The 25,275-nt window shown below is 39.4% G+C and overlaps 1 protein-coding gene across 1 annotated transcript in view; it reads left to right on the top strand.

Moving 5' to 3' along the window:
- RAI14 (retinoic acid induced 14) overlaps positions 1-23,760 on the top strand; it is an 89,105-nt gene extending 65,345 nt beyond the window's left edge. Inside the window, exons 4-17 of the mRNA XM_040089964.1 lie at positions 6,873-6,961; positions 8,718-8,782; positions 12,363-12,420; positions 12,618-12,688; positions 14,058-14,164; positions 16,458-16,636; positions 17,274-17,302; positions 18,239-18,325; positions 19,007-19,093; positions 19,779-19,839; positions 20,165-20,283; positions 20,809-22,320; positions 23,091-23,240; positions 23,737-23,760. Of these exons, the coding sequence (XP_039945898.1) occupies positions 6,873-6,961; positions 8,718-8,782; positions 12,363-12,420; positions 12,618-12,688; positions 14,058-14,164; positions 16,458-16,636; positions 17,274-17,302; positions 18,239-18,325; positions 19,007-19,093; positions 19,779-19,839; positions 20,165-20,283; positions 20,809-22,320; positions 23,091-23,240; positions 23,737-23,760 (2,638 nt within the window). The remainder of the gene's footprint in view (positions 1-6,872; positions 6,962-8,717; positions 8,783-12,362; positions 12,421-12,617; positions 12,689-14,057; positions 14,165-16,457; positions 16,637-17,273; positions 17,303-18,238; positions 18,326-19,006; positions 19,094-19,778; positions 19,840-20,164; positions 20,284-20,808; positions 22,321-23,090; positions 23,241-23,736) is intronic.
- The last annotated feature ends 1,515 nt before the right edge of the window (positions 23,761-25,275 follow it).

The following is a 25,275-nucleotide window of genomic DNA, read 5'->3' as shown; positions in this document are numbered from 1 at the left end:
GGGTTTTTTGGGTTTGTTGGTTTTTTGAAAGTTGTCCCAGAATACATGCTAACACAGAAGGGGCATTCAGAATTTTTATCAGAGGGTTCTGTAGAGCAGATGCCATCTCATGTTAAAATACAAGGACACAGGCTCTGTGCAGCCCTTCACTTTACTGTGGCTGGTGCTAAAGGGAGAAAGGGGAAATAATCTCACACAGCTCCTGGTAAATCCATCCCTGCCTCTGCCAACTTCTTAAAATCTTGCATTGTACTCTAGAAGTTGATTGCAAACTCTGAAAACCTAATTTTCCCAGCTTGTAATGGTGCCATCTCTGATTTGAAAACAGAATGTATTTCCTCTCTTTCTCTTAAGGTGTTTTTTTGGCTACATGTATGCAAGTGACAGGATAGTGATATGGAATGCCGCCATTATTGAATAGCCAAATTTTTTACAGTTACTCTTGGGAGTAGGTAAAATGGGTGCAGTGTAAGGCTGTAATTTTTATTTGTTTGAAAAAAAAAATAAAAAGCACAAAGAACTGGTATGTATTGATAGTGATTAACTGTAGATGTCTGATTTTCTTTTAAGATAGTCTGATCTGCCAAACATCAGTATGGCTCCTCCATAATTAAATGACTGGTTCTCCCTGCAACATGTATTCTCTCAAATGAGTGACAATATCTTGGTAATGCAGTCAGGAAATGATCAAGATCCTTTTGACTTTCATAGCAACACCTTCATGGTTTAATTTTAGGTTTAAGGTGAAATTCTACATGCTGCTCCTTATTTTTCCCTGACAGATTGCATCTGTGCTGTGTAATGAAACAGTGGAAGGCAGCTTTGGTTTTCAGCTGGTTTTGTTTCCTGTGCCAGTTCACCTACCTGCCTGTACTAGTGCAAGGAGGAAGCAGAACCCAGAGAGGGCTTGCAGAGGAAGGCAGAAGACACCTCCAGTTTCTGGACTGTTCTGGGGCTTTCCCAATAATTTCATCTGAGGGTGGTAGTTTTTCTATTATTAGGTTCAGGGAGTGTAAAAAAATGGCTTATTTTCAAAATTGTTTCAGTGCTGATAAAATCTCAAGCACTTCACAGATCAGTAAACCATGTTCTTCTACAGTAACTCATCAGGGTGCTACATGTGAGAGGAGACCACACTGGACTTCCTCCTGTGTGACACCAAGTATTATCTCCATGCCTGGAATGTGCTGCTCTAGTGAAAACTCATGGCTCTTTCTGCTTCAGGTCGGGTCTTAGGAACTTTGGTTCTTCTGCCACTCAGCCTGTGGTGGAAAGCATTCAAAAGCCAGATAGCATCTACTGTGTTTATTTTAGCTGTTGTTATTGAAGGAGGAGTTGAGGCTTTGAGGGATAGCACTGTAAGCTAGGTGCTGCTTCTAAAAATATATGAAAGCTCCAGTTAGTTCAGAAAGTCAGCCAGGTTATTAGAAGGTCACTTTGTGGCTGAGATGGCTGGTGAATTCCTCGCCTGATCTGATAGTATAAAAGCTTAAATGTCTGCCATTTCAATTTTTTTTTTCCTTTATTTAATCAGCAATACAAGAACTCTTAGACAGCTCTGTATCATTCTTGTGTGTTTGCGTGAAGGTATTGTTTGGTGGGGAAACTATAAATCATCAAATTATTGGAAGGCAAGGTAGATTCTTTTATAAGTCAACAAAGGGTTGACATCCATTAGAAAATGAAAAAGAATGATCTGCATTGAGGAGGGATGTTTTTACTCAAAATAAACCTTGACAATTAGTGTATATGAGTTCATAGTGTTTTTCAAACATTCTTGCACTTAAAATATTCTCAGAGCACTCAAATTGAAATTAGAGAGAACAATAGTATTACACGCTTGCATATACGTTGGACTAGGAAATAGCAAATACAATATTCACTTAGCATCCATAATTCAGCCATATTCTGAATGGGTTTGGATTTTGGTAAGTATGTTGAACTACTTTCAGGCCCTGGAGAAAATCAGTGATATGGAGAATGCTAATTCTGTCCAGAAAAAGCTCTGGAGCTTGACCTTGCCAAACAGAGACTGAGCACTCTGATTTGTAATTCTTCTGCTTTTTTTCCACCCATTTTTCTTTTCACAAATGAAAATTTCCTTGTTAGAAGGTTAGTATCTTAAATTAAGAGTTGATATTTATTTTTTCAGATTTTATCATGTTTCACTTTTGTGTCACTTCCCCTAGATATATGGACCACCCAGTTGTTTTAAGCCAGCTGTCAAAATACCATTCAGTAAGAGGATTTGCAGGAAGTAGCTCTGCAAATGGTTAAGCAGAGAACCTGAATATAGCAGAGCCATGTCTTACTGCTAATACCATGTTATCAATGCCATCAGCTACAGTTTTACAAGTCTAACCCCTAAATGTGGATTATTTCTCTTCTTCTGCTTATGTTGTAATGATTTGTAAGGAAAAGGTTTATGGGAGCTGAGTAGTAAAAACTACAGTCCTTTCTAGTTTGAATTAGACTGACGTTTAAATAATTTCTGAAGACACTCATTCTTGGTCTTTCAGCAAAGACTGGCTCTATCTGAACTCTTGTGCTTTGTCTGTCAGATGCTAGTTTAAAAAGTCTTAATTTCCTTGCTGGTTTAATATTGTGGAAAAATGTGGAAAATGTCATTTGCCCTGAATGAGGTATGGGCTTGTTTAGGACACATGTAAGTGCTTCACCCGTCGACATCTTGTATCTGTGAAAAATCTGCTGCTTCAGACTAGTTCAGGGATGTCATACACAACTGTGCCCTCTGCTCAGGCAGCAAGCATCATGAAAAGCATCTATCAATGTGGAGTTTTTATTTGAGTAACATTTCAGGTCAAGAAATTTGAGGTCCTGACAAGATTTCGAGGTGATAGCCTTTGTAGCTGTTCTCGAGTTGAACCTGAACCTCATGAAATGTGTTCACTCTTACTCTGAAAGTCTGTTTACTCCAACTGGGCTTTGCATTCCTCACAATGAACATAATTTTTCACCTTTTCATGTTAACTACTGAGTAATTATGAGATCTGTACATTCCCAGTAGGAAAAAGCAGTGTCAACCTACTGATCTTCCATCTGCTGCAGAGATGGGTCTTGAACCACTGGGAGTGGTAGTTGCTCCTCTGCTCACTGAAACGTCTGGATACAACAAAAAGAGACTATCCTGCTCCTCAGGAAGAACAGAAATGTTTTACCATAATAAAAGAAATCTATCTCAAATCAGTTCAGGCTGGGCTAAGATGTGGCTCTAAGTGGCAATAACAGGCTTATCTATTGTGAAGGGAAAATGAACTATGTTGTAATGGGATTTTCAGTGGAATGAGAATCCAAACCCTTAGTGTGGCCCTTGGTCCAAATCAAGTCTTACATGGTTTTTTTTGTTTACCTAAGTCATTGCACAACTAGGAAATGGGAGGAAAAGTTGTTTGCTTTCATATCAAGGGGAGTTTATTCACAGAAGATGCAAGTGAAATGCACCACTCCTTAAGGCGTCCAGATGGTGAGAACTCCAGTGTTTGGAAACCTGCAGGTTTTGCCTCAAATGTTTTAGGAAATTACGTAGTTTGTAAAGAATTATTCTGTACTGAAATGAATGTCTACAGTCTTCTTTGTTTCAAGAGAGAGCCTTGCTACATAGAAGTCCTCAGTATCTACTACTCAAGCGTTTGGGTTTTTTCTTTGTTTGTTTTGGATCAACTGTGTTGTTTGGGTTTTTAAACTAAAACAAACAAACAGCAACAAAAAAAAAACCCAAACCAAAGCAGGGAATATTAACTTTAAAATCAGAATTGTTTCTTAAGAGGGAGGGTTTGTCCAACACTCTGTAAATGGTTTAGCATAAATATGACTGGAATTCATTCATCCCATTCTGGAGTTGTTCTCTGTATAGAGGAGGACTTCTGTTTATTAAACCAGCAGTTAAGCAACCATATCCCCCATTGTCCTCCAATTGCTTTGACACTGTTAAGAAAAAATATCTCACTACAGGTTTATGTGAGACATAGTACCAAAAGAAGGATGCAGAGACGAGACACTCACCAGGCTGTTCTTTGTGGAATAAAACATCTGCATGTGTGATGACTTGCTGAGAACTGCCATGGGAATTGTTTTTGTTGGTGGGATTCATGTGTTCATAGGAGCATAGCCTGAAAAGAGTTATTTTTAATTTTCTCTGATACTTTTTTTGCAGTCAGATTTTACCTAAATAAAACTTCTTTAGCACTTGCGTGTTCATGTTGCATTTGGCACCGTCCTAAAAAGTCTGTCCATAAAACCTCAGTGCCCCAGATTTAGCCAAGTTATTATTATTCAGGTATTTATTATTGCTATGAATATCGTCAAATATAAGCTAGCCAAGTGTGTGCTTCACAATCTTCCTAATACATAAGTGTATTTGATTTTATTTTGTGTTTACACAAATGTATCTGAACATGTTTTGGTATTTTGCTGGTATGTTGTGCTGGCTAAATTAGAGGTGTTGGAATTTGTCAGACTCCTCTTGTGTCCCTCCCCCAGCCATTTTCCCAGAGCCTGAGAAACCACTTCTTCCAAAGAATGTTTACACAACTTTGGATTGGTCACCAAGCACATTGAAGTTTTGATTTTGAATGACCGGAGAGCAGACAGCAGCAGTGCTGCTTGTGCTCTTGGAAGTGTTAACTCTTCAGTTTGTTTATGGCAGTAGAATTCACAGGATAAACACACAGAATGCTTTTATATTTGCAGAGGAAGGTTCAAGGCTTAAACACTGCCTGTCTACCATTTGCAATCAGTAGCAGCCAGTGCAGAAGGAAAGACATGTTCTAGGAAGTGACGTGGTTGCTGTACTTAATAGACAGCCCTGTTCTATGACCTCTCCTGTTTTGATTAATTCTCCTCTCTTTGCCAGATGTTGTCTATAGGTCTCTTTCTCCGCTTTCAAGAGATTTCAAGGGTTTTCAAGAAGGCTGCAAACAAGTCTATGGCTTAGAGAAACATCGTATTCCAGTTCATAGACTCTTGAAATTATCCATTTCATTCCTGCTTGTTGTTCCCAGTTTCCCTGGTTAGCAGGCTGAACTTTCACTTAAAGGAGGCAGTTGTTCAAAATATAAACTCCTAAATACAGTAGTTGATGTGGCTCCATGATTTATGATGTTTCTTTTACATTCCAGGGGCAAATCCCTTTTACACAGGAATTAAAAATCATACCTTCTTCAGAAGATATTGTAAACCATCCCAGGAACACTGGCTCTTTCAGTTTGGTGCATGTTTGATGATGGTCCTAACTTTCCACACACAAAGAAATATTAATTAGAAGTATTTTGTCTTGAATTTTGTGTTTTACGTTACTCCCACTGAAAAACTGCTCTGTGTGCATCAGGTTGATATTGGCAGGACTCACATGGTTGGTAGCAGGATGTCTGCCCATATCTTAAGACTTGATGATGTTGGCATGTTATGCATCAGGAGGATATAAACTTCTCTGTTTTCAAAAGCTTTTCCTTAATTTTTGCTTCAGGGCAAAATGATGTCAGCAGCATCTCCGTAGCACTGCTTCTGTGAGTCTTGGTGTGCCCAGCCTGAGGATGTCAAACATAAAATTTCAGCTGTGAAAAAGCTGGAATTCAGTATAATTTCTTTGGTTTGTTCTGTAATTACAGCTTAGGTAAATGATGCTTGGAATTGTGTCCTGCCATGGTATGCTTGGTAGTGTCTGCAGTTCCACACTGTTTAAACAAGCAGGTCCTTGGGGTGAACAGCAAAATCACAAGTGGAAAAAATACATCTCTGGGATAGTCTCACAAATATCCAGTAGCTTTGATTTCTCCAGGTGATACTCAGAGTAAAGTGTTTTCTCCCACCTATACACGAAGGAAAGATGAGCTTTATAAAAGACAGTGCAAAAGTACAGCTTGATGTAGTTTAATTAAGGAAATGCAGAATCATGTTTTAGAGAACTAAATTTTGTCCATTATAAGGAGAAAATCTAACTAAATCTAACTACTCTGACTAAAATGTCTAGAACAAAGTCAGTTATTGTGGCTGGGGTTTTTTTATTAATTCCCCAAGCCCCGGTATTCTTTGGGGATATATTACATCACTAGGGACATAAGTTTAGAAATTGTGTGGGACTAGATGTACGTAAGGTATGTGATATGAGTTGATGGGGCAGCAGCCCATGTGAAATCACAGTTTGTTCGGGTTGGAAAAGACCTCTAAGATCATTGAGTCTAACCATAAACCCAGCAAGCCACGTCCACCGCTAAGCAGTGTTCCCCCACCAGCGGCACATCTGCCTGCTCCTTAAATAAGTCCAAGAGCCTTCCAGGGGTGGTAACACCACCAGCTCCCTGGGCAGCTTTTTCCAGTCTTTGGCAACCCTTTCAGTCAAGAATTTATTCCTCATTTCCAATCTAAACCTCCCTCTGGTTCAGCTTGAGGCCATTTCCTCTCATCCTATCCTGAGTTACCTGGAAGAAGAGACCAACCCTCACCTGGCTACACCCTCCTGTCAGGGAGTTGTAGAGAGTCATAAGGCCCCTCCTGAGTCTTTTTTTCTCCGGACTAAGCATCCCCAGCTCTTTCAGCTGCTCCTTATAGAACTTGTTCTCTAAATCTTTGCCAGCCTCTTTACCCTTCTCTGGACGTGTTCCAGTGCATCAACATTTTTCTTGTAATGAGGGTCCCAAAATGAACACATTATTTGAGCTGCACTATGAAAGTATGACTGCAAAGTCTTTTTGATGTGCTATCTCACTTCCAGAGCGGTTATCTTCCTGGGAGGCAATGGAAGGATGCCAAAAGATCTAAGGACGGGGGGAAAGAACTTGCCAGTATGCAGCTAGTGAATGAAAGAGAAAAGATATCTTAGTAATAATAAAAGTCATGTAAATGTTCTCTTCCAGTTTTCACCTGGCAGCCGCGAAAGGGCATGCAGAGTGCCTCAGGATCATGGTGACACATGGTGCAGATGTGACAGCCCAAGATGGTGCAGGTATGCCTCTCTGAACCTATACAGGTAGCACGATACACTTGCTTGTGTAGTTACTGATGTGCAGAAAATACAGATTTGACAACTTTGCTTTTCCCCACACACCCTGTAGGGAACTCAGCTGTAGCACTTGCAGGTTTGGGCATACTTGCTTTCCTGCATAGAGAATTCAGAATCTAAAGTCCTTAAAAATGTTTCTTCTAATACTATAAATTCCTGCATTTGTAGTGTAAAACAGTTGCTCAAATTTTTAATTTTTTTTTAAGTTAAAAAAAATATAGTTTTCCTCCCCCACCTCTTACTATTACAGGTTGCATCAAGATTTTCAGTTTTCATATTTATCCAAGCTATTAATCCCATTAACTTTACAGAAGTTGCAGTAAGACATTTCCTCAAGATTATGACACAGTGAAAACAGCTGATACAGGCCAAAACAGAGCTGAGGGCTATTAAGTATGGTGTTTCAGTTCTTACGATGTTTAATTTCTCAAAAGTCCTGTGCTTAATTACTGCTCCACTAGGAGAAGGATGGGAGCTGAATTTGAAACTAGCAAACTCTTCTTAATAGATTTCAGTTGACGCATCTGCAGAATCTGTGCCCAGCATTTTCTCAGGCTAGCTGAGCCACCTGGATGACCTGTCAGCTTTCTGTCTCTCCAGTAATTATCTGTAATTGCTGTGCTCATGGGTTCTGTTTTGCCACTTACTGCAGCCTGAGGGAATCTCTGTCATAGGTGGGAATGATTTGCCTCTATAAAGAGGTATTTTTGATACTGGAAGAAGCATTAATATTTTACATAATGATAAGGGAATATATGTATCTGATGCAGACTATAATTATGAATTCATGCTTTGCCTTGCCTGATTGGTCACTTGAGTCGTAAGAGGTTGCCTGCTTACTTCCATCTGAGAGTGTCAGCCCAGTGCTCTTTAGTGAAATCTTTCTATGTAAAAGTCACATAATTTGCAATGAGAGTTTCCTGTCACAAGTGTCTTTGTCTTTATTGAGTACTAAATCCTGGGTCCTTCTTTTCTTAGTTGCATGGATAATTTCTTCTTTTTCTGTCTTGTCATCTTCAGTTTTTCAGATGCTCTGTAAGATGAAGCTGGAGGTGAGACTTCAGTGTTTCATCATAAATCCATAGGCAGTAACTCATGGCATTGCATAGTTAATATGAATTCAGAGGTGCAAAATAAATTAATTGAAATGCAAACCAATGTAGACCTGTGTTTGATAGGGAATAGGGAATCTGTAAGGTGCAAACTAAAGTAGGCCTGTGTTTGAGTCTTCTATGTGCACTTCATGAATGACACAAACGTAGTAGAGTTGTAGGTGGTGAATTTGGCATGTTTTGCTCTTGATGCTGGTTACGTTTTCATTGCCAAATAGCAAAAATCAGGAAGACACCGACAGACATCTGTGTGCAAGGGAGGCTGTGTACTATTGGAAAACGGTATTCTAAGAAACAAGACGTAATGTACAATCTTAGATGTACTTCTGCCAAGGTTTAGTCTGACACAATGTTTGTGTCACTCTTTTATGTGAATTAAGACTTTAAGGTTATTCTGTTACTTGCCTGAACAACAGGTAGTAAAGACATTCTGCTTGATGTAGGTTTTATTTTCTCTACTTTTACTTTTTATGTGTCGTGATAGGAAAAAGACAGATAATTCAAGATTTTGCCTTTGTCATGAAAGGTTTTATTCCTATGCTTTGGCATGATTGAATAATTAATTTCTGTTGCTTTTATTCATTTAGGGCACAGTGCTTTACATCTTGCAGCAAAGAACAGCCACCCTGATTGCATTAAGAGGTTACTTCAGGTAAAAGAAAAATTAATTTTGATTTTTGAAATTTTCATTTGGTTCCAGTAGATGTGGACTCATTTTAATGCTCATAATCCGCAGCGCACTTCTATACTGCTCTATCTCCTTGGCATTGAGAGAGGAACATCAAGAGTTTAAGGACCATTCAGGCACTGTGAATGAGTGATAGAAAACAGTGTATCTTCCCTGAGTGGTCTGCAAATACAGTTTTCCATGTCTGACTGCTCTGAGATAGCTTGGTTGTGTTTCAAGTAGGTTGTAGCTTCAGTTTAACTTCCTCTGTTTTGTCTTTGTGGTTGGATGACTTGGAATTAGGTGGATTAAGAGTTACAGGGGAAAAGGTTTTTCACATCTGGGGGAATTCTGATAATGTTCCACCGGAATACTTTCTGTCTGTTCACCATAGAAACGTTTACAAGTTTAAAGTCAAAGAGAGATGAAAACAAAGTAGTTTAGATCAAAAATAATATGAAATCCTCAATGAAATGAGGTAAAGGGCAGTGAAGGGTTAGAAAGAGAGTTGAAAGAATGGGGAGAGAAAATAAGAAAAACAGAAGTGAAGATGAACAAAAGAGTCTCATTGTGTTGAAGATGAGCGTAAGTAAGCAAGATGAAGATGAGCAAAGACAATGTCCATCTCAGCTCCATTTCAGAAATACAGGTAAGCTTTCATAGTGGTGATCAGAGAAACAGACAGATTTTTTCTAAGTTTGGAATTACCAGTATGTCTCAGATAAAATAATGAATACAGACTGAGAATACCGATGAAAAAAATTATTAACAACCCCTCTTGAACATGATTTGCAGAAAGAGAATGGATCCTATATTCCAGCCTCCAGATTGTTTTTCTCTGATGGCCTCAGGGCTCTCTGGCTGTCCTGTGACTGGCCTCTGTCAGTGTCTCTGACAGCACAGGATCCAGTTTCACTGATTATTACACTGATTCCTCCATACCCCTTGCAAGCTGTGTGTCCTGCTGCTCTGCAGGCGAGTAGGGCTATCCTCAGCCACCGCAGCTCGTCCCGTGGCCCCGATCCACATCGCCATCAGGCCGTCGCTGCTGGCATCGCAGGCAGGAGCACCGGCAGCTCAGAACTCACCGTGTTAAACACCAAGGATCTGCCGCCTTTCCACTTGCTGCTGCAACCACAGACTGCTTTTGTTGATGTTTTTCTAGTTTTATTTCAATATACAAATTTATAAATCCATTTCTAAATGCAAACCTGTTGGTAATATTCTCCAGTAATTCATGTTCTTAGGATGATCTTCTGTGGACCCAATTGTGTGTGCAAGCAACATCTAACTGGTGTTGAACTAAAACAGGCTGAATAATTATTTTACACAGGCAGAATCATGGCATTTTTGTTACAGAATGTGATGCTCTTTTCCTAGATAATCATAGGCATGTTGGAGACAGTGCTGCATGTAAAATTCAAAAGTTACAGTGTTTGTTTTCTAGAAACGTGTAATTTTAGTGTCCTGTCTTCTCCTGTCCAATGAGGAGCATTGAAACTTGCGAAGGGTTTAGAGAACCAGTCCTGTGAGGAGCAGCTGAGGGAGCTGGTGGTGTTTGGCCTGGAGAAAAGGAGCCTTAGGGTAGACCATATGACAATGAGAAAAGAGGAAATGGCCTGAAGTTGCACCCCAGGAGCTTTAAGTTGGATATTGGGAAAAATTTCTTCACCTGGAGGGACTTAAGAGATGTGTAGATGTGAGAAATGTTTTAGTGATGAACTTGGCAGTACTGCGTTAATAGTTGGATTTGATGATCACGATGGTTATTTCCAACCCCAATGACCCTAAGTTTCTATGATACTCTCTCTTTGTTGTAACTAAAACAAAAATCTTCTGTACCAAAATGAGCCTTAATAAGGATTTGAATTATTTTTTCATTACTGTTTATTGCTTTGAAGTCTAGATTGATCAGTAACATCTGATAATTGTAATATAACAAGATATAACTGGATTGTTGGAACTTATTTTTAAAAATGCTAATGAACACTTACTGCATTCAACAGTGGGCCCATGGGAACCTCATGAACTTTAACCATGCCATGTGCTGGTGCTGTACCTGGGTCAGCCCAGAGAGCCAAATGTGTCCTGGGCTGCACCCAGAGCCCCGTGGGCAGCAGGGGAGGGAGGGGATTCTGCCCCTCTGCTCTGCTCTGCTCTGCTCTGCTCTGCTCTGCTCTGCTCTGCTCTGCTCTGCTCTGCTGTGGTGACCCAGCTGTCTCGGCGCAGGAAGGACAGGAACCTGCTCGAGTGAGCCCAGAGCAGGGCTGTGAATGTGATCAGAGTGATGCCTTGAGAGGCTACCTCGAACAAAGGCTAGACAGTGTTAAAGGAATAAAGTTGGTTATTTATTAAAAGGCCTTCAAAGGATGCACCTTGGGCAATACAAGAGCCTGGCCAAGGCTACACCCAAATGGATGACAGGTCACGAGTTTTCACACTTTTATAAGTTTTGGTCCATTTACATATTGGCGTCAATTGTCCAATTACAGCTTCAGGTTATGAAGCCCCATCCTCCCAGTTTGCTCTCCTCAATTCGCCGTTGTTTGTACTTTTTGGCCTGAAGCTGCAACGGTGTCCTCAGTTCTCAGGCTGGAAGAGGATTGTTTTGTCCAACTAAGCTGTGGAGAGAACTTGCTAACACTTGATATGAAGTCCAGAGTTATATACTAATGCAGTACAGAATCTGGAAAACATGAAAGCTAAAACAAGGCATCAAGAGGGATGGAGCACCTCTGCTGTGAGGAAAGGCTGAGGCTGTGGTATTCAGCCTGGAGAAGGGAAGGCTCCCAGGAGACCTTAGAGCTGCTTTTCAGTATCTAAAGGGGCCACATCAGAATGCCAGAAAGGGAGTTTTCACATGGGTATATTGTAATAGGACAAGTGGCAATGGATTCAAACTGAAAGAGGGTAGGTTTAGATTCAGTATTTGGAAGAAATTCTTTATTGTGGGGGTGGTGAGGCACTGGCACTGACTGGCCAGAGAAGTTATGGATGCCCCGTGCTGAACCGTGTCCAAGGCCACGATGGATGGGGCTGTGAGTAACCTGATCTAGTGGAAGGTGTCCCTGCCCATGGCAGGGTGTTGGAAGAAGATGGTCTTTAAGGTCTCTTCTAATCCAGACCATGCCATGGTTCTATGAAATAATACAAGTTGCCTTTGGATGTGGTTGCTCTAGCTTCTACTCTAATGTTAAAAAGAAAAAAAAATCTGAGGCAAAGGAGATATTTTATTTACTGATATATTTATTACTTTATTATTTATTTACTTTTTTATTTACTGCCTTAAATTATTCTGAAACAAAAACATTTTTTAGGTACAGTTCTCTTAACCATGAGGATTTCCTATGGCTTCAGTGTAAGTTGGTATGAAGACAGGAGATGCCAGATTGGTAGAGAGAGAAGCTCTACCTTCCTTCAGTGTTCTTCTCTGAAGCAGCACATAAATCTTTTTGCAAAGATGTTGAGCACTCTGTCAATATAAAACATATATTTTATTTTCTTTGTATTTCTCTAATTGGTTTTTGTTTTGTTTTTTTTTCATTTTCCTTACTGAATTGTGCAGAGTAAATGCCCAGCTGACAGCACTGACAATTCTGGGAAAACAGCTTTACATTATGCAGGTAACCTCTTTGATGGAAGCTTGTACTATTTTGTTGTGCTTGATATTCCTAGCTCATCAGCCCGGAATTGGGTTTTTGTACCCTGCTGAAATGCTGCAGCATTGCAAGTGGAAGTGTGGAACACAAATTTTGAAATTGGGGTTTAATGGACTGTCACAATTGTCTTGTTTTTTTAAGTTTTATATATTTTCTTTTAGCTGCATGTGGGTGTCTTCAGGCAGTTCAACTCCTGTGTGAGCACAAATGTCCCATTAACATCAAAGATATGGTAGGTACCTCTTCTCCTGTTGTGTACTGCAGATACTTCAGAGCTTTTATCACCCTCATTCCATGCAGTTACCACACTCCATCTTGAGTGCAGTAGCTCAAAGCAATGCTGTCTTCATCCCTTCTGGGGTTTCTCTGCTGGAGGAAGTTCCTTTTGCAGCTTGCCATTGCAGAGGTGTGGAAGCACTTCACAATCTGATACCATAGTGGCAGGATTTGCTGATTGTTGAGATGTTGGCACAGGTAGCTAGAATCACATTCAAAACATAATTGAAAGTCTTTCCATCGTCCCCAAGAGGCTTTGGAAAAGGCCCAGTATTGTGGCCAAGTGCTGCAAAATGTTCACAAAGCCCAATCAGAGTAGCCTGGGGGGAAAAAATACACCTGACATATTCCAAAGGCTCAGAGACACTACATTGATTACTGTGAAATGTCTGCAACCTACCAGGTCTGGTTTTGGCAATTATGCAATTGCCTGATAGACAACTTAATGACAATAGGAAGGGATCTGTATAGTAGAGGCCAGGCAGAAAGTTGTACTCAAACTTGTTTGGTCTGTATCCGGTCTTTCTACCAAAAATAAATATGCCACAGACATCTGATCTAAGATTTCAGCAGATGCATTTTAAAGGCATGAAATGTTTGTTCGGTCTTAAGGGTGTAGGAATATCTTAAAAATGGCCTGAGCTACATCATGGCCGGTTATAGGAAAGAGAGAGACCAACCTCAGCAGTGCATGACAAAATGATAAGCAATGATCAGAATTCAGGTGGTGGACCTAATTGGGACATTCCAGTTATCTACTAGTAAAAAAAGTAACCTCACCTTGAAGGTGGTCAAACACTGAAATTGGTACTAGAGCTGTGTCTTTACCTTTGGAGACGCTTAAAACATGGCTGGACAAGTTTCTGAGCAATGTGCTAAAACTTGCTGCAACTTGAAGTTTGCCTAGCTTTGGATTGAGAAAAAAGTGGGAGAAACCACTAAAAGTGTCTTCCAACTGTGTTATTCTATGACTTCATGAAATTTTGTATTTTTGTCTAGTACTTAGATAAAATTACCTTTTCTATTGTGGAGCTATGGAAAGACATTTTGTAGTTTCAAAATAATTGTGTCTTACCATTGAGCAAAATAGCAAAGGGAGTACAAAAGCAAAAAAAGCATTCCTACTCCCTGTGCTTTGTATCATCCCCAGCAGACAAGAAAGGAATTATAGCACACTCAGCTATGTTTATGGTACACAGGAAAAATGCACTAATAACATCTCATTTTTGCTATGTAAAGATAAGATTTATAGCTGACATGAAATCTCAACATGTTTTTTTAAGTGGATGGAATACTGTTCTTAGTTTCCTTATATGCATTTCTAGGATGGGAACATACCTCTGCTGCTTGCAGTACAAAACGGTCATACAGAAGTCTGCAAATGCCTTCTGGATCATGGAGCAGACATCAACACCAGGGATAAAAATGGAAGGTACAGCTGGTTAACATGTTGATTTTTCACCAAAGCTGACTGTCAAATGAAGATTTCTTCTTCTCAGATCCTTCCCAAAATAGTTGATACTAGCTGAAATAATGCTTTCTGTACTAGACAGCATATCCTGATTGCTGAGAAGGCTTACAGAATCCTGATTGAAGTTAAAGATGGAGCAGAAACTATGTAATTATAAAACTAATCTACCTGTAAGATTCCCCTTGGGCTACTAGAGCAGTAGTAGTAGAGTACTAGTCCATTTTTAAATGATTCCTATACATATCATATGAATATGCTTGATAGCGCTTACCCACGCATCACTTTCTAAGCGTCCCAGTTTGAAATGGTGCTCTCTTCTTGGAATGAGTTAATACCTCTAACTTAAATTTTGCTACTTGTGAGAAAAATCTGTGGAGGGTTGCTTTTTCTGCCATAATGCAGCCATAGCAGCAAGAAAAAATACAGAAAAATCTCTAAAGTGCAGATGCTGTTGTTTCAGAAGGTGCCAACTGGAGATATTTCTGCATTAAGAGATAGTGCATGTATCAGAAAACTTTTTGAAAAGCAACATCCTTGTGGTGAAAAATGCACTTGTTCTGATGATACTGACAAATACTAAGAGTCTGAAAATTTTGGACTGTTTTGTAAACAACTGGTTAAGCTGGAAGGTAAAGTAGGATACTGAGAAGACTTGGCAGTTACACTTCATAGCAATTTTGATTATTCTGTGCGACACAATGGCTGGTTCTGTTCTCTGGCGGCACCTGTGAATATAAGACTAGGCTCTAACTTGTTTTTTATCAGTCTGAAGTTCATTAGAGTGCTCTTTGTTTCCAATTGTGTGAAGAAAACCCCTTTGTTTTCTGTCAGTTTTCATGGCCTCATTGGTGCTTTGAACCTGAGGTGCTGCACACTCTGGGGCCTCTGCCTTCCCCTCACTCTCCTAGTGTTTAATCAGCAGACAGTGTTAAGACTTGGTTCTTTAATTGGATGAAGGAGTTTATGTCATAGATAGGACTCCCATTTTTGTATTTTTTTAAGATAGTACTCTGCGTAGAAGCAACAAAACATTGTAACATGGAATATGCTGGATTACTTCTTGCTTTAATTTTTGTGAGGGAAGTGACTACTCCTGCATCTCATGTTCACAGAATTAGTTAAGATTTTACTGAAACAGGAGAAACCTCATTGAGAGAAGAGGGATAACCTTCAAAAATGGCATCTCCAGATTCCTATCTAAGGAATTGTTAGACTAAGTGAATTATTTTGGTAATCTAAAACCATCCCTGTGACTCCAGAGGTGTTATCTGAGTTATCACTCACCACTGCTTTTAGCACAGCACTGCAACAGCATCACTTTTCCAAGTGACTTACCCATTAGAGGGAGTATGTTTAATTCATTAGTAAAACTGTTGTCCTGATAGTTAGCAAATATTGTCACTGCAGTAACTTTTCAGCATCATATCTGCACTGGGGAATGTGTTTGGCAGTAAACTTGGCCAACCTATTAGACATTTTTTCATGATGAGAAAGGAGAACTATGCATGAGCAGGAAGGATTATTAGTATTAGAGCATGCTTGAAAGGTGAGGTTTTCTGTGTGTTTGTAATTATTCTCTATGTCTCTTGTGACCCCTTCAAATAATTGAGAAAAGAAAGCAGATACGACCTGTTAGGAGAAGACTCCTTCTGAATGCTATGCTTACTCTAGGAGCTGTCTCTGTGCTACTGCCATGTGTTGGAAAGGGAATTGTTTGTGCTCTCATGAACATCTTTTTTCTTTTTTTAGGCTGACAATAGCACAGGGTTTGAGTGAGTCTCTTGGACTCACTGAAGATCTTTTAGATTTGTTTGTCTTTTTGATTGAAATCTCTATCTGTTTTGTCTTGAACACATGTGAAGGAGAGCAGGAATGAAATAAGGGTTTTCATGTAGTACCACCACTGTAATCGGAGTGTAGCAGTGAGGTTTGTTAGTCTGACTGTATCCTGGAGCCATTTCTCTCTATGACTGTCCTCTCAGCCTCAGGAAGGCATTTTTAGAAATCTTTGCAGGCCTGTATTTGTAGCTGGAGTGTATGAGGAGGAAGAGCTGGCAGGTGTTTGTTAGTAAGGAGAAACAGCAGTTCCATTTATGTACCAATAAAAATGTTGATGGAATCTTGGACCTTATTGCACAGTAACAGTCACACTTTGTTTCCCTGAGAAAATGAACTGCTAAAGAGAACGCCCTTGACACTTGCTATTTGTTTTTTTGTTTGTTTGTTTGTTTTGTTTTTTTCCCCTCTTGTTCAGAACTGCGTTGATGACGGCTTGTGAAGCTAGTAGCCTTAACATGGTGGAAGCTTTCCTCAGGAGAGGCGCAGATGTCAGTTTAGTAGATGTCTTTGGACAGAATGCCCTGCATTATGCCAAACTCTCTGAGAATACAGGGATCCAGAATCTCCTGTCATCAAAGATATCGCAGGATGTGGGTATGTGTGAGAGGCTGACCTGCAGTTTGTAATTTCTTTTACAGGCTGCGTATGTGTTTAGCACTGAACAAATTGACTTCAAAGTGTATCCTGAAATGTTGCAAATGCCATTTTCAAGATTATCTGGCTGAGAGTTCCCAAAAACTCTTTGCCATAGATGGTAATATTTAGCATGAGATAAAGCCCTGAACAGGCCAAAAGAGGTGTTTTGGAGAAAGACAAATTAATGTAAGCAGCACTGTGAAATTTTGTATACAGTTTGGAATGGATTCTCTTTTATACATAGAACCCCTCAGCAAAGGGATTGGAGAACGAACTAAAGCATGCAGAGCATTTTATGGTCAAATTACAATGGATTTTTAATGTAGCAAGCCTAATGCATAAGAATGGTGCAAGACTATAGTAGGATAAGAATGGTCATGATTCTTCAGATTTTTTCTCAAAATGAAACAAGACAGTAGCAGAGAAAGGATAGGATTGAAATGGAATTTGCAAATTGTATTTCTCCGGTTTTAGGAATTCAAAAACCAAACCATTCATCTATAGTATGGGAAGTAGAACAGAGGGGTGGGTTAAGAATGTAAAACAGCTCTTCCTTTAATAACTATCTTTATTCCACTTCTTTTCTGCTCCACAGAGGCAAAGTCTCCAACAAAAGTGAAGCAGGTATTTGTCCTTTTGGTTTTGAAGACACCCTGACTCTCTAGACCTGTAACATAACAAAAAACAGTAACAGAAAAACTAGTAAATATCACTGTGAGATGGGTTGCCATGACTACTATGTAATGTAAATGGTTTTTCTTGCTTAGTTAGGAAATGTGTTTTAGGAACAAACATTGCCTTCTTTGTGTAACAGCAGCCAACGCCCTTGGTGGGGGGAGGAAAGGAGGGCGACTGTGTATGTGTATGTGTGCTGGGGTGATTCCTGCTTTCCTCATGTGTAGTGCAGGAGCTTGGCTTTTTGGACGCCCTGTCTCTTTAAACTGCAGTAAAGAGGCTCCGGAAAAATTCTCTTTGTCTAAAACATAAAATTGAAGGTTATCCCTGGTTGCTGGAGACTCCTTCTTGTGAGAATCCCAGAAGATTTAGGCAATTAAATTAGTTTCTTACATTTTTATTCAGTGTTATATGTTGGAGTGCAAGTAGACCTGCTGATGGCTGGGAAATAGACAAGGGTGCAATGCATTGGTTCATTTCTTCTCTGGGTGCAGAGGTGGGTTTTCTGGGGAGCTCAGGCAGAAGCTGATGGAGAGGAAAGATAGTAGCTGTGAAGAATGGGATGACTGGGCTATGTGTGAATGGAAGTGTTTTAAAGTCACAGGTGCTAAACCTATTGTCAGCTTCTGCTTTTTCACTAAATCTTGTTTGTTTTCACTGAAGCATGGTTTACAGGGGAGCAGATTCTTATTGTCAGACAGGTTTAGTATCTTTATGTTAGTAGAGATGTGGCCTTTACAAAGGGGAAAAAAGACATTGCATGAACTGCTAAAGTTGATATTAATGTGGGATTTATATTTTATTCTTTTTATATATAAAACAACTTGCTCAGACTTTACTAACCAAACTAACAAACCTACCTTTTCTGGCTGGTGAAACTTTCAGCATGATCAAGGCTCTAAATTAAGTTCAGAAAGAAGTGGAACTCCAAAAAAACGCAAAGCCCCACCTCCTCCTATCAGTCCTATTCAGGTAAAGAAAAGACCAATTTTGAGATGCTCGTAGGGGATATAAAGCATTTTGAAAATTACTAGAATTTTGTGGGCAGGATTTTCTCTGTCACTGTTGCTTTATATACCTGTTTTACCATGAGTGCTTTTCCTGACATTAGGATGACACCATAAAAATAATTATAAGCAAAATTGCTTAAAATACAGCATGTTCTAAGATAAAACTGTACACATTATACTGTACAATTGCTTCATCCAACTAAAGTTGAAGCTGTCCTTTTTGCTGATTTCAATAAGTAAATAATAAGTTTTTATATTTTAGTTATACGTATATATGGATACATATTATTAAGAGCATATATGCATATCAAAATAAAATACTTCACTGCATTTTAATACTATATAAGTCTATTTAATAGTTAGGTTTAATCTAAGCCAGAATGTAACCTGTGTAACAGCTATACTCCTTAACGTAGTACTGATTCCGAAGGGCACTAAATAATTAGGTCTGTTCTCTGACAGTAATCTAGAATTGTGACTTATGTTAGTGCAGGTGAAAGTACTCTAATGCATGTGTATGTATATATATGTGTGTGTAGAGAGAGAGAGAGAGATAGATATACACATATATACATATGGGCACATGTTAGTAGCTGTATATGCATATACATATACATACCCATTTATATAAAATTTTTTACAGGTTAATGATTTGTCCTCTCCACACTCATCAACTTCAACTCCCATGACTGGAAAAGGGCACACTTTCTTTGCTGATCAAGTGTGCAAGGTATCAAGTGTTCCATTCTTATGAACTTAGGGAAGGAAAAGTACAGGATCTGTTTTGCTTGATGTTCTATTTTCATGACTGCAGATTCTCCTGTGACTTAATTAGATGAATTTTGGAACAAAAGTGAATCCAAATCTATTTCAATGCAATTCATAAAACAAGTGTAAAGATTACTTTAATGTGTAACAAATATGTGCATGTAAATAGTCATAGGTGAGTTAGTGTTTAGGTTATGAAAAGTATTTATGTTCCAAGAGTTTAATTTTTTGTACCAGGAAAGTGCACGGAGTGGGCAGTGCAAAAACAGACCATTTTACCAAAAGATGTCAGTGAAAGGGTTGAGTATGTTCTATCTGACCTTTACCTTGTCTTGGCTGAAGAATTTTCTAAATACATGTCAGTATGTTGCTATTACTTATCACAGAGTTTGCAGTTTTCCAAACTATTTACAAGAGAGTTGTCTGTATTCCATTAATATTTAATGGAAATCGGGCAATGGAATTTGAATAGCTTTAGCACACTTTGAAATACCGGACACATGCTACAATTAAACAAGACCTCAGAAATAAAAGATCCACTTGGATAGGCTTTATCCAGCAGAATCTATATTATCTCTAGTTCTTTTTGCTGAACTGTCCAGCTTTACATCTGCTTTCTGTGAAAATGTTTTCTTTTGATGTTTTAGCAGGAAGAATTCAGCTCCTTGCACAGTGATAATAAAGACAGACTGAGTGACAGCACAACAGGTATACAATTAATCCTTATCTCATTAGGTATTATAGATAGCATGCAATGCTGAAAACCTCTGTATCTTTCCACTTAGAACATGAGACACACTAAGTATTGAGGGTGATGTTTTGTAATTCCACAAGCAGCTCCCCACCAAAACATCCTGCTTCTATTGCATTAACACATTCTTGGGGAGTTTGTAGGAACGGTTTGCCTGCTCACTGCATTTACTGGTCATGGGAACAAACTGTTTAATTTGAAATGTTTGAATAACTAACTAACTGACTAGCATTTCAGCTTTTTGGAAGCTTTTGAATCTTTTTTTTTTTTTTTCCTCCAAAGGTGTTGATAGTTTATTGGATGTGAGTTCTGAAGCTGACCAACAAGATCTACTTCTGTTGATGCAGGCAAAAATTGCCTCTCTGACATTGCACAATAAGGAGCTGCAGGACAAATTACAGGTGGCATATTCTTGTGCTATTCTGATGTTCTCTTCTTCTGCTGGGGAGAACAGAGAGCTGCTTACTGTTTTATAGAGTTGTACTATGAAGATCTTTTAATGAGCTTGTTGTTAAGATTATAGAAATTATCTGCCCCAAAGGATTAAATCGGTGTTTTGATCTTCTCACTTTGCCCATAAATTACTGAATAACTTTGTTTATTACGATAACCACATTCTAAAATATGTTATTAACAGTTGTGCTAGCAGAATTTTAATTTGCTTAGCTTTGATTATTAGCTTATGGAGCTCAGTCCAGACTTTCAAAGGAGCTTGCCACTTACTGCCTTTTCTCACTGTAAATGACAAATGGGAACAGCTCAGTTTTGAACTTTTCTAGAACTTTCTTCCATGACTCTTTAATCATCTTTAGGATAATAAATCTCTGTAGGATGTTGAAATACTTCCTTACTTACACTATTCTAAAAAAATAGAATAATGTGCTTGTTTTTTATTGTGCAATTGTTGGTGGGGTTTTTTTGGACAGGAAAGAACACCTAAAGAAGAGGATTCAACTATAGAATCTTATTCAATCCAAACACAGTTTGAGCAAACAGCAGAGAGACAAAATGAGTTCTTGGTGCAGGACTTGAAGCCTACATTAAGTACCACTCAAATCCCAGAAAAAATGACAAGCCCCAGAGAAGTAAAAATGAAGTACCTCCAGGAAGACTTACAGGATGTGCAGAGAAAATTAGAGAATTCTGAAGGCAAAAGAAAACATATGGAAACTCAAGTTCAGTCTAGAGTCCCTGAAAAAGATAATTTAAATAGCCCAGACATTTCAGAAAATGGTTCTGATCTTAATTTGAAGTTCCAAGAAACTCAAAACAGGCATGAGGAAGCTGTGAAAGAGGTTTTGAATGTACAGAGGCAAAAGAAGCCAGGTCTTGTTTCCTCTGAAAGTGAAGAAACCAGTTCTGATCTGAGTATGTTGAAGGTTACATACGGAGAAGTTGAAGCACTTAAGCAAGAATTGAAGAAAGCATTGGAGGAAAGCGAAAGACAAAAAGAAAAAGTGAGAGAGCTGCAGAAAAAGTTTGAAGACAGAGAGCAGAATGTGTCAGGCAAATTGTCTGTGGAAGAGTGTGAGGAAATGAAGAATTCATACTGTTCAGTTATTGATAACATCAATCAAGAGAAAGCATTGCTGATTGAGAGGTACAAGGAAGGGCAAGAGGAAATTAAAAGACTACAGGACAAGCTGACAAATCAGATGCAGTTGGAATCTAGTGCTGAAGCTGGACAAAGGAAAGATGCGATGCACAGAACGATAGATGAGCTCAACAGGCAACTTAATGAATTGTCTCAGTTGTACAAAGAAGCACAAACAGAGCTTGAAGAGTATAGGAAGAAAAAAACTCTAGATGATATAGTTTCAGACTACATTCCTAGAGATGAACATGAGAAACTGTTGGAGGTAACAAATTCTTTGAAATACAAAGCAGAAAATGAGTTATCAGAAATGAAATCCCAGTACACAAAAGTATTAGATGAAGCAGAAGAACTCAAGCAACTGTTAGACACTCAGAAACAAAACTCTTTGCCAATTACTGAACACCGTCAGGTAATCAATGCCCTCAGAAATACCATAAAGGAGATGGAAGAAGAAATAAATGAGCTCAAACGACTGCTTAGCAACAAAGAAAGCGAATTAAGAAACTTGGAAAAGGCGCTACTGGAAGAAAAAGCTGCAATTAATGAAGCCATGGTACCCAAGGCCACGTATGAAAAACTCCAGTCCTCACTAGAGGGTGAAGTTACTGTTTTGTCATCCAGACTGAAGGATGTAATCCGAGAGAAGGAAAATATATCCTTAGATGCCGTGAAACTGAGAAATGAAATTTTGCACTTGAAAGAAGCAAAAGAAGGTATGCATACTTTGCTTGAAGCAAAGGAACGGGAGGTGACTGATCTTCAGGACAAGTACCACCAAGTTCAAGAAGCTCTTATTGAAATGAAAAACTCATCAAAACTAGAGGAAGATAAAGACAAAAAGGTCAGTGACTCAGTACAGTGGAGGAGTAATGTGAGTACAGAGCGCAAAGCGTGTTGGCTGGTGCACGAGTGACCTAACAGACTATGTTGGTTCAAATAACTTCTGAGTGCATTTGCCCCTCTGAAAATCCAGGTATCAAAGGCAAAGGAAACTTTTGTATGTTTGGCTTGGCAGTTGGTTTCCCTCCCATGTGGAGATACACATGATCTTTCAATTTACTTCTTTAAAGTTGTGCTTAGATTAGGTTTGCACTGTTCAGGCAGCTGAAGTCAAAGAAGTGAGATTTACAGAAGGAATATATTCCAGTGGAGACAAGAAAACAGAGTATCAGGAAGGAGCAAAAATTTGCCATTGGACTACTACTACATCATCTCAACCATAGCATGATTTGACTAATTTTCCTCTGTAGCTACCATGTCTGTCACTACAAATACCTTTATAGAGTGCTATGCATTTTGGTAGCTGTGAATAGCTGGCCTGTGTTTGGTTCAGCAGCAGAATTTGTAAAGATGGTAAAATTCAGTCCTTCTTGTTAAGTACTGCTGATGTTCAGAACAAGAAGTGCAGTTTGAATAGTTTCAATAGGATGGAGAATGGAGGAGCATTTGTAGAAAGAAGCACAAACATGACATCTCTGTCCACAGAGCTATTTACAATTTCGTTTTCCCCACTTCTTAAATTTAAGTCACAAATAACTCAAAAGATAAGACACAGCAGGAATACAGTAAGCATAGCATATTTTAATGAAAGCCTGTGTTTTGCCTCCCTAGATCAATGAAATGTCCAAGGAAATTAGCAAATTAAAAGAAGCATTAAACAGCCTTTCTCAGCTTTCGTACTCAACCAGTGCCACCAAAAGACAAAGCCAGCAACTGGAGGTGTTACAGCAACAAGTGAAGCAGTTGCAAAACCAGCTGACTGTAAGTGTGATAATTTGTAAACCTAACATTAGTCCCAGATCGCCAAAGAAACGTACTATTCTTCACTCTGTCTTACTTAAAATAGAGTACAGTCAGTGAGTACATAGAAAAGAATCTTCATCCAAAAAATCTGTAATTTCTGTTTATCTGAAACATGTAGGAATTAGCAAGTCATGAATAGCACTTTAGAAAGAGCATAACTAAAGAAAGCTGGGTTTCCACATATTTTTCTCAGACCAGCTGAGAAACAGGTTCTTGTAGTAAAATGGACCAAACCTGCTGCTCAGACCTTAACTTATGGAAGAGTATAATCAATGTGCAGAGGATTTTCGAGAGCACTCAGCTGAAGCTGTTTGGGGTTTTAAAGCTTTTTGGAAGAAAGCATGAGATTTCAAACCAAGCAAATGCATCTCTTTATGGGGAGCATCATTTAACCTCTGAAATCCTGAATGTCTTGCAGTTTTTTTTTTTAAATTTTGTTGTTTGTGCATGAAAGGTCCAGTCTTCAAAGCTGGATTGAGTCATAATTACTATTTCCTAGAGCTTGCCTGCCCCAGGAAGCACTTTATTCACTGTTGAAGATGAAGAGAAAGTATTGTCCAGTGGAGGCCTTTGTTGAGGGCTCTGTAGTGCCTCTGAAAAGAGAATTCACAGTCTGATGTGCTAGATGGTATCTGCTTCCTACCTTTCCCAACAGAAAAAAAGAGGGCTCAGTATGCCAGAAAAATTCCCTTGCAAGCAAGAGAAATAGTAGGCAGAGCATCTTGTCAGTGCAAAGGCTCAGACTTTCTTATTCCAGTCCTCTGTGTCTGAAAGGACCCTTCATCTCCCACTAATTAGGACCAGCAAAGTAGTGTAAAGTGCAAAGGAGTGCAGCACATTGGGTAAGCAGGTATCATTTAAAACAGGACAGAAACACTCTTTCCTTCTTGTAGGTTAGCTTTCCTAACAGCCTCATACATCTTTGGAAAGGTGGCTTCTGAGTTGTGGCATGTAACAGCGTGTCTGGAAAACGTGCTTAGAACAACTCAGGCAAGCAATCGAGCCCTCACATCCACGCATGCCATGAGGTTAGCTCAGCAGAAGAGAGGCAAGAAGGCCCTGTGCATAAGATCAAGTTCCAGCAAGGTTTATTCCAGGTGCTGAAGGGAATCCAGTGCAAAAAAGGGCGATCATGTGCTTTGCTCAGGCTTAAGTATGATTTACAGCACAGGGGCGGAACTGAGGGCAGGTAAGGTCAGTGTCCTCTAGGGAAGACAGGTCTGGTCACCGGGGTCCCACAACCAATGGTTTAGCAAGGAAAGAAGGAACCAGGAGAATTTGGGTATCAGAGAAGTGGTGGGGGTAGAATTACAGCATGTAATCCCTCCAAGGCCAAAACCTGGGGGTTATTTCAATCGGCTTTAGGGGCTCCACAGTGGAACTCCGTGCTCATTGAAAAGGATTGGGTGGTTTTCACTAAGTCAAGGACTTACAGGGCACGACCTTTGTAAGCACCTCCATTCACCTGGGAAGGCATCAGCTCTAATAGAGGGGTTGATGCCTTTTTCACACTCACCTGAAGACAGAGGCCAGACAGAATTAAGAGAATAAAAGCAGATATATTTAATGAAGGGCCTTCAGGTATGTTAAGGGCAGACAAAGCTTCCCCAAAGGGACTACACCCAAAATGGGTGCTCATCAGGAGTTTTTCAGACAATCATAAGTTTGGTCCATTTACAGATCAGGGGTTAATTCTCCAGTTAAGGCTTCAGGTAATGAAGTCATATACCCCAGATTTGCTCCACCCCACAACTGGCTTGTGTTTACACTTTTTGGGGCCTGGGGCAGTAGGGTGTCCTTAAGTTACAGGCCTAGAGGGATTGTTTTGTCTGAATAAAACAGGAGAATAGCTGACAAGCTGCTGAGTTTTAGAGTTATACCCTAAAGCAGTATAGGATTTGAAAAATATAAAAGCTAAAATCCTAAGGCATCAGGGTCACTGCCTTGAAGGAGGAGCTGAGTTGCAGCTAAGAGTTCATTTGTCAGAGTACTG

The sequence above is a fragment of the Hirundo rustica genome, chromosome Z (genome assembly GCF_015227805.2).
Source record: "Hirundo rustica isolate bHirRus1 chromosome Z, bHirRus1.pri.v3, whole genome shotgun sequence".
NCBI classification, from domain to species: Eukaryota; Metazoa; Chordata; class Aves; order Passeriformes; family Hirundinidae; genus Hirundo; species Hirundo rustica.
This window is presented reverse-complemented; position numbering and strand designations above follow the sequence as displayed.